This window comes from Haliotis cracherodii, unplaced genomic scaffold, assembly GCF_022045235.1.
Source record: "Haliotis cracherodii isolate W230 unplaced genomic scaffold, xgHalCrac1.p SCAF_55, whole genome shotgun sequence".
NCBI classification, from domain to species: Eukaryota; Metazoa; Mollusca; class Gastropoda; order Lepetellida; family Haliotidae; genus Haliotis; species Haliotis cracherodii.
In genome coordinates, this window is record NW_027266314.1 from 77250 (window position 1) to 92270 (window position 15021).

A 15021-nucleotide genomic window follows, 5' to 3' on the forward strand; every position below is an offset into this window, starting at 1 on the left:
GACGCGGCCGGGGATCAAACCCCGGACCTTCCGCTCTCCGGGAGGACGCTCTACCACTAGACAACTGAGGCGGTCTGATTATATTGAAGTGAGTGCGTATGGTTTTACGCCGCTTTTAGCAATATTCAAGCAATATCACGGCGGGGGACACCAGAAATGGGTTTCACACATTGTACCCATGTCAGGAAACGAACCCGGGTCTTCGGCGTGACGAGCGAACGCTTAAACCAATTGGCTACCTGACCGCCCCTGATTATATTGAAAGTCTAACAAGAACTCTATATTGACAACAGTGGCTGTTATAGCTGTGGCGATGGATTGATGACGTTTGTCCTACATGATATCAATACTTGAACTATCGTGAAATAAAGTCGTAGATTGTAGAGATATGAGTAGAATGTTGTTTCACGTATGAAAGTCAATATTTTTTACATCCTTTTCTATATAACATTAACGGTTTACTTCATCGACTTTTATATTAATTGTCCCAGCATAAACTAAATATATACTCACAGCCAAAGGAAACGCGAACCACAGTAGCATATAGAGAAGTATCTACGTTGCGAAGAAATCTACCAATGTGTACCAACTAATGACAAAACTAACAATCAGTCTTTGTTCTTACTACGATATGCTGCACGTGATTTCCAAACTTTACACACTAAACCCCAACGAGACAAATGGTGCATTTCGAGTGTATGAAAGGAATATGGATTTCTCATATGTTTCAGAGAAGCCATGGAAGTAAACTGAATCTGAGTTTATCTTAATTTTGTGGTATATACTGATGTACAAAAACAACAAGCATAAGTATGCTAGCGGACAATAATAAATAAACGCAAGCAAAAAACGACTTTGCAACATAACAAACTACTGATGTCCATGAACAATGAATTCATCATGACAGTGTCAACACAATACAACCAAGTCTGTAAACGTGATCTCAGGCTGAACATTGCGTGGGTTCCATTGTCAGTATCGACCCGTGAAGGTTCCGGGGTAGAATAGGTCGTCAGCAACCCATGCTTGCCGTAAAAGGTGACTCTGCTTGTCGTAAAAGGCGATTAACGGGATCGGGTGGTCAGACTCGCTGACTTGGTTGATGCATGTCATCGATCCCACTTGCGTGGATCGATGCTCATGATATTCATCACTGGATTGTCTGGTCCAGACTCGATTATTTACAGACCGCCGTCATATAGCTGGAATATTGCTGAATGTGGCGTTAAACACCATCAAACAAAGAAACAAACATTGTCAGTATCGGATATGACCGCCATTTGTGACACAATCCATATTGGCGCCACAAGATTATTTAGAAGGCTTGTGGGACGTTATTCAAGATTTGGACAAAGATTTGCCACAGCGGAACCAACGTCATCGGTTGGTTTGGGTGTCAGCGAAAAGGAAGTTTAGTGTCATCCAACACATGTTCGATGGATGACAGATGTGGCGAAACAGGAGGCCCAAGGGTCACAGTTGCTAGATGCATTGTCCTGTTGTGAGGGGCTTTACCGTGGGTCGAAAGGAACAGTAGCATGCGAGGACGGATAACCTCGTCCCGGTTCCTTAACCTGTCAAATTGCTCTCAGTGACCGCTTGTGTGTGTATGTGATGTGCAGTGATGCCTCCCACACCATTACGTTCCCACGACCGATTGCAGAACGTTGAACAACACATGCGTCAGCTTACGTTCCATCCGACGTTGATATACATGCTGACTGCCATCATTGCTATGAAGAGGACTAACCTGAACCTAAGATGTTGTCTTGATCATTGTGGGTGTCGGATTCTGCACAGTCCGTGTACTAATCTGTCGAAAACCTAGGATGATTCGACCTGTCAAAGTAAACTAATTTTGCAGGTGACCGTACCCATGATATGCCAAGTCAACGATCTGCAACACGTTGAATAATTAAACAACATGGATGGAATGGTGTTCGTATAGGAATATAAAACTATTGATGGTTCCTGGAATTTAGAATATTGTTGGACAGTTAAGGAAACAGATTTCTGTTTGAGCATGTTACTTTAGTTTAAACCATCAATTATCTTGTTTGTAAATTTCATATTTAGAAACATGGAGTCATTTTGTGTGATTTGGCGTCTGTTTCTGATATGGCCAATCGTTTCAAAGTAATATTAACAAATCTACTCTTTAGTGATCTCTAGTGTGTGTAGAGTCGTTTGGAGTCGTTTCACTGAATATTGTTTTGTCCTTACTTTTCTACTGTCCCAATGGTTCCAGAAGGAGAGGCAAATCAATGATATCTTTTGGCCTTCGTCCTTTCGTGTGTCTTTGAGATGATGGAAACAGAGTTAACACATTGACGTTGGCATTTAGCTGGTTAAAAATAATGCTAATTTAGTTATCTGTGGACAATATGCAGTGGCGGTCGCAATAATCCCGTCTCATATAATTCCAGACATATCCCCAAATCTATCATGTTGCCTTCAGTTAACGCTCGCCAAACGTCCGTTTAGACGCCTCCACACACATCCAGGATTTTTAAGAAAATCCAGAGTGAATCTAGACTCTTCTGAATACATTACATGAGACTATGGGCCTCTGGCTAGAATGTGTCGATTTGTTCACGGTGATACAAGACGTGGTCGCCGAGAATGCAAATTAATTGCATGCAGACGATGTCTTATCTTTTGATCAGTAAGATGAGGTGAGGTGAGGCGAAATGGGGTTTAACGTCGCGTCCAAGATAATTGCACTTATATAGCGACGTGCATGCACGGGTGTGTTTGTGTGGCTGCTTGTACTCGTCCGGACTGATGCTGATTTATAGTGCTAGCACAGTGAGATACCATGCCGCAGTTTATCATGATTTGGTTGACTGTTTCTCAAAGCATGTAACACCTGATCATGCATCACTTCGTGCTTTCCTCTCACATTAAACTGATACAAATAATCGACACATAAGCCGGGACACTGTGATCCGACGTCTCCGTTCCAACAACCTCAGATGTCGCCGACCAGCACGTCGTCCTGTTCTCCAACAACGGCATCGACAAGCACGACTTCAGTGGGCACAGGGTCATCGCAATTGGCGTCATCGTGAGTGGAGGCGTGTCATCTTCTCTGATGAAAGTTGCGTTTGTATCTCCCATGCAGACGGAAGAGTCAGAACTTCGCTGAATGAAACGTTGTGGAAAGGGATCCATGGGGTGGACCTAGCGTCATGATATGGGCAGGAATTGGACTTAATGCAAGACTTGGACCCATGTGCTTTCTGAATGTTGGTCAAGGTCGGGGACACGACGTCACTGCTCAGCCGTATATCGACCAAGTTATCAGACCCCACGTTGTTCCATTTTTTGCACAACATCAACAACACATTTTCCAGCAGGACAACGCTCGTCCCCATGTTGTCAGAGCTACCATGGCCTTTCTGCAACAACCCAACATCCGTGTTCTACCATGGCCAGCCCTCAGCCCTGATCTGAACCCCATCGAACACTTGTGGGATGAGGTTCAAAGGCGTCTGCACAATGTGCGCCATTTGAAAAAAAAACAATTACTAGTATGTCATCTGCCTTTTAATCCATTACACTGTCTTCAGTCCATTGTTTGTCAATCTTGCCCTATTTGTATTTCTTTTCTTTACAGTTGAAAATAAATAACATGTATAATGCATACTCGACTTGCGTTTCTTTTGCGTGTGAGTATATGTGAGTATGCTGACGTGAGAAATGCTCAAGCTATTTGAAACAAAATATTAACATTATATATCGGAATTAACTTCCCATACGTTGTTCCGTTTTACTTAACACTTCACTTTCGTAACTGGAGGCCACATGGTAAAGATTACACAATTAAAGGAAAATTTTTCATTAAAGCAAGTTTCCTTTAAGCACAAAGTTGAATACTCCCCAGGGAGTTGAGAATGACAATCGAGTGCTCACTGATCCATTGACCGGGGTAATAATAGTGTAGCGCTATGAGCATCCACTTGGTGAATGGAATCTAGCGTATATAAATGCACTTATTATTTATTATTATTACAAGGCAATGGATTTTAATTTGTTTATATTTGTTGATGAAATCTATTCGGTTTTTGGTAGGATGGATGGTTGTGAAAATAGCTGGGAATAAACCGTTTTCTACTTTATGAATAACGAGGACAAACCAGAAGAGAATGTTACTCATTACCGGGTAGCTTATAATCATATTGTTGAAATATGAATAAATCTTGGACAATATCTACTTTGCTAGACACATATTTTCTTATTTTTCTTTCTAGATTAAAGCAAAAGATACGGACATTTGTTAAATATGACATCTATGTATTTGTGAGATGTCTATTTAGTGCCACGTTATTAATCTACATAAATAAAACACAAGATCTTTCTTGAGCATCATTCTCTGAAAAAATGAGGTTTTTCCATCAGCCTTGTTTTGTTGTTGAAAACAAAAGAGACACATTTCCCACCAAACATGCCAACAAACACAACTGGGCACACATTCCACTAAGCTCTTTAATGCCACTTGTCAAGCATTCCTGTCACGAGTCTGCTGGTATTTTTTAGGAAATATATGATCGTAGCCTCATTGTCAAGGGTAGTAACTGAAACGTAATCTATCTACTGCGTCATAATCATTGGATACAAACACTTACGAAGGGCATAACGATATAGTGAAGGTCGTGAATTGGGTGCACTCGTGGAGACATAAAACATCAGGCTTTAGAATTCTCATTGGCTCTCAGATAAGATCTTTGAACTATTGTGCAGTTCCCGTTCTATAACCAGTAGCCACGCCAGTAAATCATGTCGCTAAAAGGTGACTATTTGCAGCAGCACTCGAGGTGTTTTACGTTACAGTCACAAGCTAACTCTGAGAGCCGTCACATGTTAAGTCTCCTGTCACCAGCAAACATGTTCGTGTTTACTCTGCTGACAATGTTTTCTGTGGCGTGGACTTTTAACACTTTTGACATGGCAACATTTGACGCAGGTAAATTTGGTGTGAGTGAATGAGTTGGATTTGATACCGCGTTAACCAGCATTACAGTTAAATCACAATGTCACAAGTGGTTGTGATGGGAATGCCCTAAGTGAGGCAGGTTTTCAATCTTGACCACACCAGTGAAACCAACGAGGGTTGGGAGGATGTTGACATGTATTCGACCTGTCAATATACCGCCGCTTATTCAAGTGTCATTTTGTGCAATTTACGCATTTAAAACATAACTATTGTATTTTCAACACGACTTTATAGTTTTCTTGTTGTTATTGTGGACGCGTGTCTGACGGTGACAACCATGTGGAAAAGCAAGGTAAAAACTCTCAAATCTGCTGTCTGCTTACAGATCAAACCACGGCTGTAGAGGACGCCGTTCATAGACTCGTGGCTAGGGTTGGGGCACTTGAAGCGTACATCAATATATCAGGTAAATTTACTTTAAGTTGATGATTTTAGCTAGGAACAAGACAGGACCGTAATTAGTAATTTTGACCCCCGATGACTAGATATGGTAGTTGTATTGTGAACATTGACATTTGTATGGTCGTCAACATTGGCATCTGATATGTAATCATTACAGCTAACATTTTAAACCTGGTAAGAAATACACAATTGACCGGAGACCAGCCAAAGATGACTACGCACTGTCTACAGAGTAGTAACATTAACGCCACTGGTGTGCTGCAGGTCAGTTTTGAGTGTGGCGGTAGCTATGCTGCAACCAGGAAAAATCAGATTCGATTTCCGACATTGGTACAATGTGTGAAGCTCATTTTTGATGTCCTCCGCCGTGATATTGCTGGAATTGCTAAAAGCGTTGTAAAACTATACGCACTGACTCACTCAGAACATCTGGTGTCGATTCCATACGATGATGACACTAAAGACGTATGCAACGTGTTGTGTTGACCAAGTTTCATGTATACCTATGCGTCTGCCTAATTAGTCAGTAGTCAAATGTCAAAATAGCCGGCTTGTCTGCAGCCTTAAAAAGGCCTGTTCAGTAAAGCTCCTGTTCCATTAGCAATCACGTTGTACCGTCAGCCTGTTGTACCCTACACCGTAGATGTTAATGTTGAACCACATCAAAGGTCTTGCTTCGTGTAACTTGTTAGAAGCACGAATATTGTAAACAAAACATTGGCAGCCATTGACAGTTGTTAGTAACGGTGATGTAGGTCAAGTTCTGCCACATCCCAGTTCCAAATGGAGAGACTAACTAACTACTGAGATTTACACATTTAAAATATAATTTATAATGTTAAATTAAAAATAATATAAAAGTTTGTTACAGAAATAAATTCGTTCAGATTTTTTTTATAAATTATTTCTTCAACTTGTGACACCTGAAATACGAAATGACATATTCGAATTCCAAGAAATGACCGGCGGAGCTGATTAAAGGACTTGGTGAATCCAAGCTAAATTTCAAAACACAGTAGGTTTATTTTCATTCTATCAGTGGTTCCAACTTAAAATAGGATGTACATACTCTACAGTGGGACTACATCAAATTTCAATAAACGGCAGGTTTATCAGCTAAACTGAGATCCTATGGAAGTTACCAAATAAGTGCATATCGAGAAATTTCAATCATTATTTGTTTAATGATTTTTTATGTCATGAAACTTGAGCCTTGACAAACTTGAGTCGACAATAAATAACAGTGGAATTAAATGAATAATTGTAGATCATAATGGTAGTGTCAGAAACAAGATCACATTGCCTGAAAACTATACAGCACTTTTGAAATAATCAAACCATTAATCTGGATCTGACAGGTAAAGCAGAAGCCTCGATGACCTCTCTGACTGAACGGGTGAACGCACTGGAACTGGAAGTCCAAAATCTGCGTATGTAAAACATCATCTTTTCTCACTTCGTAAATATAACATGAGAAAGTTTCTGGAAACTGGTTTGCCTGATAAGACTACATTATATACACGCCGTCGTGATGTATGTGGAATATTGCTGACTTTATTGTTATACACCCCTCACTATTGATTGAAGCTGTGATGGAAATCTCTCTTGCAGGGACGTTATGTTATAAGTTATGGTATCTTTAGTTGGTCATATTGTTGAAGCAGAAGAAAAATGATCAATTTGTCTCTGTTAATCTCTGCACGTGTCAAGGTGAGGTAGGTGTTGGAAAATCCAAGATGTCTGTTACTGATGGTATACGGTCTCGAATGGGGTTGGTTGTTCTCTGATTGGTCTTTCTCACTTTGTGGCAGTAACAGGACGCGAGTTTCTAAAAAAAATGTTGTGTCTTCTTTCAGGCAGCATGGAAGCTGGGCGGGGCAACAGGTCTTCTACAAATGACACACTGGGAGCAGCTGTCACGAAACCACGTAATGAAAAGGGTCGTAATGAATACAAACACACACACACACACACACACACACACACACACACACACACACACACACACACACACACACATATATATATATATATATAGGACATGAAGTAGAAACATAATGTTACATACTTGGTACTAGTTGAAAGCGATAGCCAATTAAAACTGTGTTCAGGCTTACTCCACTTATTTGATTATTGTGCCTGAGAGTTAGAACTTTACTGTACTTTTTGTATATATAAAAAGCCACAAATCTCACCTGATTTGCAAAGTAATACTTTCATGACAATTCAACCTTTTTGGGCATATCTATAGTGAGTTGAAATAATATTGGTGTAAAACATTCTAAGAAAGATACTAATTTCAGCAAGTGTGATCATGTAATTTTATGTTCAAAACGTATACTTTATGCCAAATAACATTTGATACTGTTTTTATTTGATCCAACTAAGACCTATGACCTTCACTTGCGCCCACTTTTCTACTGTTTCTGTATGTGTGACATCTTCAAAACTACAAGACCTATACAGCTGAAACTTTGAATGAATGATTCCAAGTTGTGGTGCCTCTAGGACATGTAGATGCAATTCAAGTCCGACTTCAAACATGGTCGCCATTATTTACTCATAACTGAGATGAACTAAAGAGCATATCCCCAAAGAGTTTATAACATTTGTGCAATATATTATCTTTCTTTGTGTGTTGTTTAACGCCGCACTCAGCAATATTCCAGCTATATGATGGCGGTCTGTAAATAATCAAGTCTGGTCCAGTCAACCCAGTGATTGACATCATGGGCATCGATCCACGTAATTGGGATGCGATGACATGCATCAACCAAGTCAGAAAGCCTGACCACCCGATCCCTTTAGTCGCCTCTTTCGACAGGCACAATCGCCTTTTACAGCAAACATGGGTTGCTGAAGATCTATTTTACACCGGATCTTCAAAGGTCGCAAGCTATTATCATTCTAAAATGGCCAGAATGAAGTGACCAATGTTCAATGTTTCTCCAATGTTACTTTCTTTATGACCTGTGTAGATTTAGTTCTTCTTCATCTGTTTCTTGTAGATTCCTTCAAATACGTTGGATGTTACAGAGATTCCTGGGTTCGTGTACTAAATTACCTCTGTCCCACAACACACGTGACAACAGAGAAATGCCGGATGTGTTGTCTTGATCGTTACTTTTCCTATTTTGGAACTGAGGTACGTAACTCTGCAATCTGCACAAAAGCAGTAACTCCAGTCTGATGATGCTATTCATATCTAGGATTGCTCTTGCCATGGAAAGTGCTTTTGTATGCCATTCGGCACATAACCAAGTCTGTAACCTTATATTCAAACTCATGTAGATTTTTTGCACATTGATCTGCCATGGTAACAAGAAGATGGAGTCCCAAAAAATAATTGTCAATAAAGGCAATGTCTTTCCATCTGATTCAGTGCTTGTTAAACCCATTGAAAGTCTTCTTTTGTGGATCCCCAGTCCAATATGGTCTTTTCGATGATAGCAGTGGTAGAGGGTCCTTTACCTGCAATTAGATGGACGTCATCAATTTTATCTTTCAAGGTATAACCTGTTGCCTGAGCGGTACTTGAAGCATTCAAAGGATTGTTGGATTTAGATCCTGATTGGTAATCACATAAGTCTGGTATTGCTGACCATTTTTGGATAATTCGTCTGTGTATAGGGTGGTATCAATGTCGTTGATAATTGTGGCCTCTGTATGAGCATAGTGCACAGTCAATCTCATCGCTGTAACATGGCAAGAAAAGAGCTATACCTGCTTGTACACGAATAAATTCTCACACAGCTATAATAACCTGATGAACATGATCATATCAAACATTTTCCAACAGGAGTCTCAATACACACATCTTTGTGTAATGGTTGTAAGTATTGCCTTTTTCGTAAGAGATCACACCTTTTGGGAAAGTGATATCCTTGGACATGTGCTCCTCAGCTAACATCTCTTGCCGCAAAGGAATGCAGTTTTCACATGTCTACGTCATGGTCTATGTTTCTTCAGAAGACAATTTGCCCTTCTTCCAGAAACCTTTCACCTTTACATTAATTTGTTTAATTAGTTTCATCATTCTCACATATATATCCTAGGCTTTCCAGTGGCCTCTACAAAGTCATTCCATTTACATAAATTGTATTGATTTCTGTGTGTTATAGATTGGACTACAATGCTTTTGTGGTGATGACATCCACAGCGGACACAGGAAAGTGGATGACGCAGAGTGCGCTTCTCCATGTGCTGGCGACGTACAAGATCGATGTGGAGGACACTGGGCAATATCCATCTATCAGATGTAAACATGCCTAAAAGTGATATATAATCCAACTGAACAAAACGTCCACTCATAGGGCTTTTCATATTCCTCTCACTATCTTTAGAATTGGAATGAATAACTTGACACTATACGTATACGTTTCTGAAAATATATTGGTTCTTATTTCATGTATCCTTCTTTTTGTGTTCCATCACAGTTGAGCTTCCTTGGACATTGCATATTTTTATATGAACGTATGTCTCGCTTTGTTCAGTTAAATGGATGATAAATAAAATTTAATGAATTAATCCCAAAATTGCTCATTTCTGATCAGTTGATTACAACGATGCACTATTGTCCTATTTGCATGTGATTGCAAAAACAGGAAAAACATTTTCACCGCCATGACTTAATGCCATTTACTTCCAGTCGGAAGAAAAATACTTCCAGACCTTTAGTATCAGGACATCCAGGTCTCTGGAGTGCACAAGTAAATGTTCAACTGCAATTAGCAATGAATGACACAACCACGTTTCAAAATAACCTCAAACATTACAATGACCTTTTATTGACAGTGCATCGACATTGCGTGATGCAATGATATGATATGAACAACAATCTAAACATGTTTTCCAAAGCAGGACCACAATCCTGAGGCATATAAACTCTGCAAAAGAAAACTAAATGCAAAAGTATGAAAATCGTACATATCTGACAGTATTGCCGACATCCATACAACACTAATACCAAAAATGAATTTGTCATTTCTGCTTGTATTGATTGGGATTGATTTTTATTGAAAGAATGAGATACTGCAGACATTTGGTGAAAAGAGTGAAATATCGCAAAAATACAACCACGAGAGAGTCTGGTACCAAGACACACCAACATGACATGGACGTGCAACACCAATTGTGGTTCTGTAAATACGTTGGGTATTCATTTGCAAGCAATCACAAGCTCACACCAAGTGAACAGCGAACAGCTGACTGCTGACAGGAGAATCATCTTCAGCTAAAGCCATTTTTTTTTTATCACGTAGCAGCAAAAGCCATTACAAGTCTTTGGAATCGTTATCAGACACACGAGACAACATGTGACCTTCCCACCACAATTTTGTATTGTTTATAGATCCAAAAGAAAAATAAATTTTGTTTAGGACGCCTATAAAAAGCTTGTATATTGTTTGCATATATGGAGACCGCCTCCGTGGTCTTGTGGCAGAGCGTCCGCCCGGAGAGCGGAAGGTCTGGTGTACGATCTCCGGCCGCGTCATACCAAAAGACGTTAAAAGATGTTACTTGTTGTTACCCTGCCTGGCGCTCGGCATTTAAGGGGCTAAAACAAGGACTCGTCGGCCTTGTCAAATCCAAAATCATTTAATCAAAAGTCAGAGTTAATATAATTCGTTGGCTCAGAAAATGTAACAGAGTCCTGTTGTACAGTATACATACATGAAAAGGGGAATACATGGGTAACAATACAGTTACAGACCCATAGACTGACTAATCGAGGTTTATCTCATGCTATGAAATTGAACTCTTGCCGGGACATAATAGGATATCGTAGAGGCAATATGACACAACTGACACATATCACAAGGTACAGGTCATTTGGATTTGTGCCCAGGGACGGAGAGACGCAATTGGCGTATTCACGAAGTAACAAAACAAACTATCTACTGAGTCTTCTGCTGTTCGTGTTCTTTGGGATTCATGAAGTTAATAGATAACTGGTTATACTATCAAAGCTACCCTTGCTAAAATATGGCGGGGGTCTCTGTACATAACATTTTCAACATAGACATCAACAACGGTGCATACTTATATTTTCTGTAAGTACGTAATTTATTTTCATTTACATTACCATTATCATACCAAAGAATAGTGTGCCAATCAACAGCGTCATCCTGAAGTAAAAACGTTTAAAGTTTAAACGTTTAAAGTTTGAAAATATTGAAATACGGATGGACATTTCTTCCTGTATTCAAAAGTTGATTATTATGGACTACATATTATACTCAGAGGGACACAGTTAAGAGGGCTGGCAGAGAATTAAAGGGAACTGATTTTTATTGCTGAACAATTCACTGAAAAAGTTAGTAGTTACAGAAGGAATGTACTGTTGCCGTTGCTGAGAGATGCAAGATGCAATAAAAAAGCTTCCATGACGGTTGATAAACTCCATGCAGATAATGTGTTGCAAAGGGTCCCACCCTCACCCTATCGGGTACAACAGCCTATCCTTGACACCATGAAAAGAGAGAAAGATGACTGTGGTCGGGAGAATGTGTCTGTTCTTTGCACTAATGCCAAAGCTACCTATCTGAATGTATGTCTCCCAGTACCGGAGCTAAGGATCACAAACATGAAAAACAGTGATCCTATGAAAAACATCACCCGGCTGTGTTGTAACTGTACAAAGACAAACTAAGTGAAGCCGATTGTGTAAACAATTTCACAGTAGAAATTGCAAATAACTCTCTGAATATCGCTGATAAGGAGACTGACTCGTACGAATCTGTAGAATCTGTAAATACTAACTCTTCAAATACAACAAATAAGGAAATCGGATTGTGTAAATACCTTAACGATAGATTCTGTAAAAAATAATTCTTTGAACATTACAGTTAAAAAACCGCATCTGATTGTGATGTTGCGTTGCAGTGTATTTTATTGTTTAACAATGCTTGTAACTATCTTATATTGTTTCTTTGTAGATTCCGTAGACGCTCATTGTGCACTGTATTTGGGCAGTGATTAGTCAGCAGGAATGTAGTGCGAAGTAATCAAAGTAGTCGTCAGGAAGTTACTATATTTAGGTGCTAGTGTGGTTGGTAAACTTCCGAGAAACGGCGAGAATGGTCCGGCATTGTATCGAGCCTTACATCATTGACTGGAAAGATACTGTAGCTGAGTAGGTTGTATATAAGAAGACAAGGTTTACGCATCTCTCACACATTTAATCATCTCTCACACATTTCGTTTTTCACACTTTTTCATCTCTTTCTTTACAAGTTTTCATGTGAGGATCGCTCGTCATCCCTGATTCCCTGCCCAGACCATCACGGAAGCTTGATCACTGTCGCCGCTGGGTGAATACAGGCCCAAGTCTTTATATACTCATCAAACAAACAAACGCAATGCGGATATTTTTGGCCATAAAAGCAAAATTAACGGACCAAGAGGTGCTATATGAAGAGGTTTAATGTGTTATAGTGTCCGTGACAAATTTACCGGATCCAAATGATGACAACGAGGACATGCACAAAGTGCATTAAAAAAAGGGCATGGAGCTGCACGTACTACACGTGCAGCAGCACTATGAACGGTATTAAAGTCAGGGTTTTTGATTACCCGGCATCTGCGTCGGTCGAACAGTGACAGTTCAACAACATGCCAAGAATAAAAGAAGTGCAGAGAAACAACGTCATAGGCCGCTTACTGGCAGAGTAATCCCGATCAGCTGTAGCCAGGGTTTTCAATCTTGCGCCGAGCACCATCACAAGGCTATGGTATCGATTTCAATAGCATAGATCAACACGTGATCGGTCAAGAGTAACCACCTCCGCCCAAGATCGCTACATTCAACTGTACCAACTACGTGAAAGGACGACCACATCCACCTCAACAGCATCCCAAATACCCGGACTGCGCAGAATCTCTGGCCAGACCATACGAGCAGCAGGTGCTGTTCGAAGTGTCATATTGAGTCGACAGCATTATCAACAACGACTGCATTAGTGTCGTCAATACCAGGTATGGCCTCAACTGTGATGGAGAGATGTCTGGTTCAGCGACAAATCAAAATTTCTCCTTTCTCGAGGCAATGGAAGAGCACGGGTCCCCAGACGTCGGAAAGAATGTTATACGGGAAACTGCGTACAGGAAGTTGACAGGTTTGGTCGGGGTAGCGTTATGATGTGGGCGGATATCTCTCATCATGGCAGGACAGGTTTTGTCCATATCCAGGGCAATTTTACGGCTCAACGATACCTCAACGAAATTCTCCTACCCCACGTCCTCCCATTGGCAACCAACGGCAACTGTGTATTCAAGAAGGAAAACGCTCAACCGCATACAGCACGGATCACAAGAGTCTGTCTACACAACAACAACGTTGATGTTCTCCCCTGGTCCTCCAGATCCCCGGATTTGAACCCGATAGAGCAGTTGTGGAAATAATTGGATAAATGACGTCAACCACAACCCGAGACGTTGCAGCAGTTGCCTTTTTCGTTGCAGGCCGAGTGGGCTACCATTCCCCGGGGTATGATTCGCATACTCCTCTCTTCCATGTCAGGCTGCTATCGATTCCGACTGGGGACATGCGCGTTATTGATGGTAGCGAAACCTTCACCTTGGACTTTTCCAATATATCGATAACTGAGATCACTGTTCTCTCAACAACCTTTCAGGTCAATTCCTTGTACGGTTCCTCGTATAAATGTATTTTCCTACCCCACACAAATCTGGCTTTGCGTTTCTTTTTTTGAAGATTATATTTACGTATTGTGTGTGAAAGCTAAATATAGTACCTTTCTGATGACTGAATCACTACACAAACACAATGCAACGAATCTCAACAGAAACAATATAACACAGTTACAATCATTGTTAAACATAAACTGACGTCCAAAAGAAACTTTACCAGATTTTGAAATCACTCTTGCTCAAAAACAACAAAAAATACATGCATGAAGTAAAGTGTATTGAGAAGATCAATATATCAACATAATCAACACTGAAAATGACAATCATACCGCGACCGAGAATGACGTCAGAGCCCCCGAAAGTTTGGTATGGTACAAAACTTGAGCTTTCAGAATCATGGGCAACAGGCAGAGTACATAAACAATCGCTCACGTTCAATAATAAGTTCATTAGTAGCGTGTGAGACCACCAAATGCCTCAATACACGTAAAAACTCTTCGACGCATTGAAAAAGTTAGTCGTCTGATGAGGTCACGTGGGATTTGACGCTTCTTCTTAGAGGGCCAAGATCAGTTCTTGTCGGTTGGCTGGAGAGTGTGGTCGTTGTCGAACACCACGATCCATCAAGTCCCAGAGGTGTTCTATGAGGGACATGTCGGGTGAGCGTGCAGGCCACGGCAGGGCGTTGACGTTGTTGGCTGCGAGGAAGTTAGTGACAATTCTAGCTGTATAGGCTTTATCGTTGTCATGCTGATAAATGGCACCACGTGGCTGCTGTTGAAGAAATGGTAGGACAACTGGACGAAGAATGTTATCCATGTAACGCTGAGCTGTCAAGTTTCCATCAACGATGACCAGCGGTGTCCTCTCCTGCCCACAGATCCTTCCCCAGACAATAACACTCCCTCCACCATATGGTACGACCTCCTGCACGCAACATGCCGCCGTTCGTTCACCCCTTCGGCGGTAAA

At 40.6% G+C, this 15021-nt stretch overlaps 1 protein-coding gene across 1 annotated transcript; it reads left to right on the forward strand.

Moving 5' to 3' along the window:
- The first annotated feature begins 4860 nt into the window (after positions 1-4860).
- Positions 4861-9660, forward strand: LOC139444482 (uncharacterized). Its single transcript, XM_071225442.1, has 6 exons — positions 4861-4966; positions 5322-5402; positions 6757-6828; positions 7255-7326; positions 8407-8543; positions 9520-9660. Exons 1-6 carry the CDS (start codon positions 4861-4863, stop codon positions 9658-9660), a joined length of 609 nt encoding a protein of 202 aa, XP_071081543.1.
- The last annotated feature ends 5361 nt before the right edge of the window (positions 9661-15021 follow it).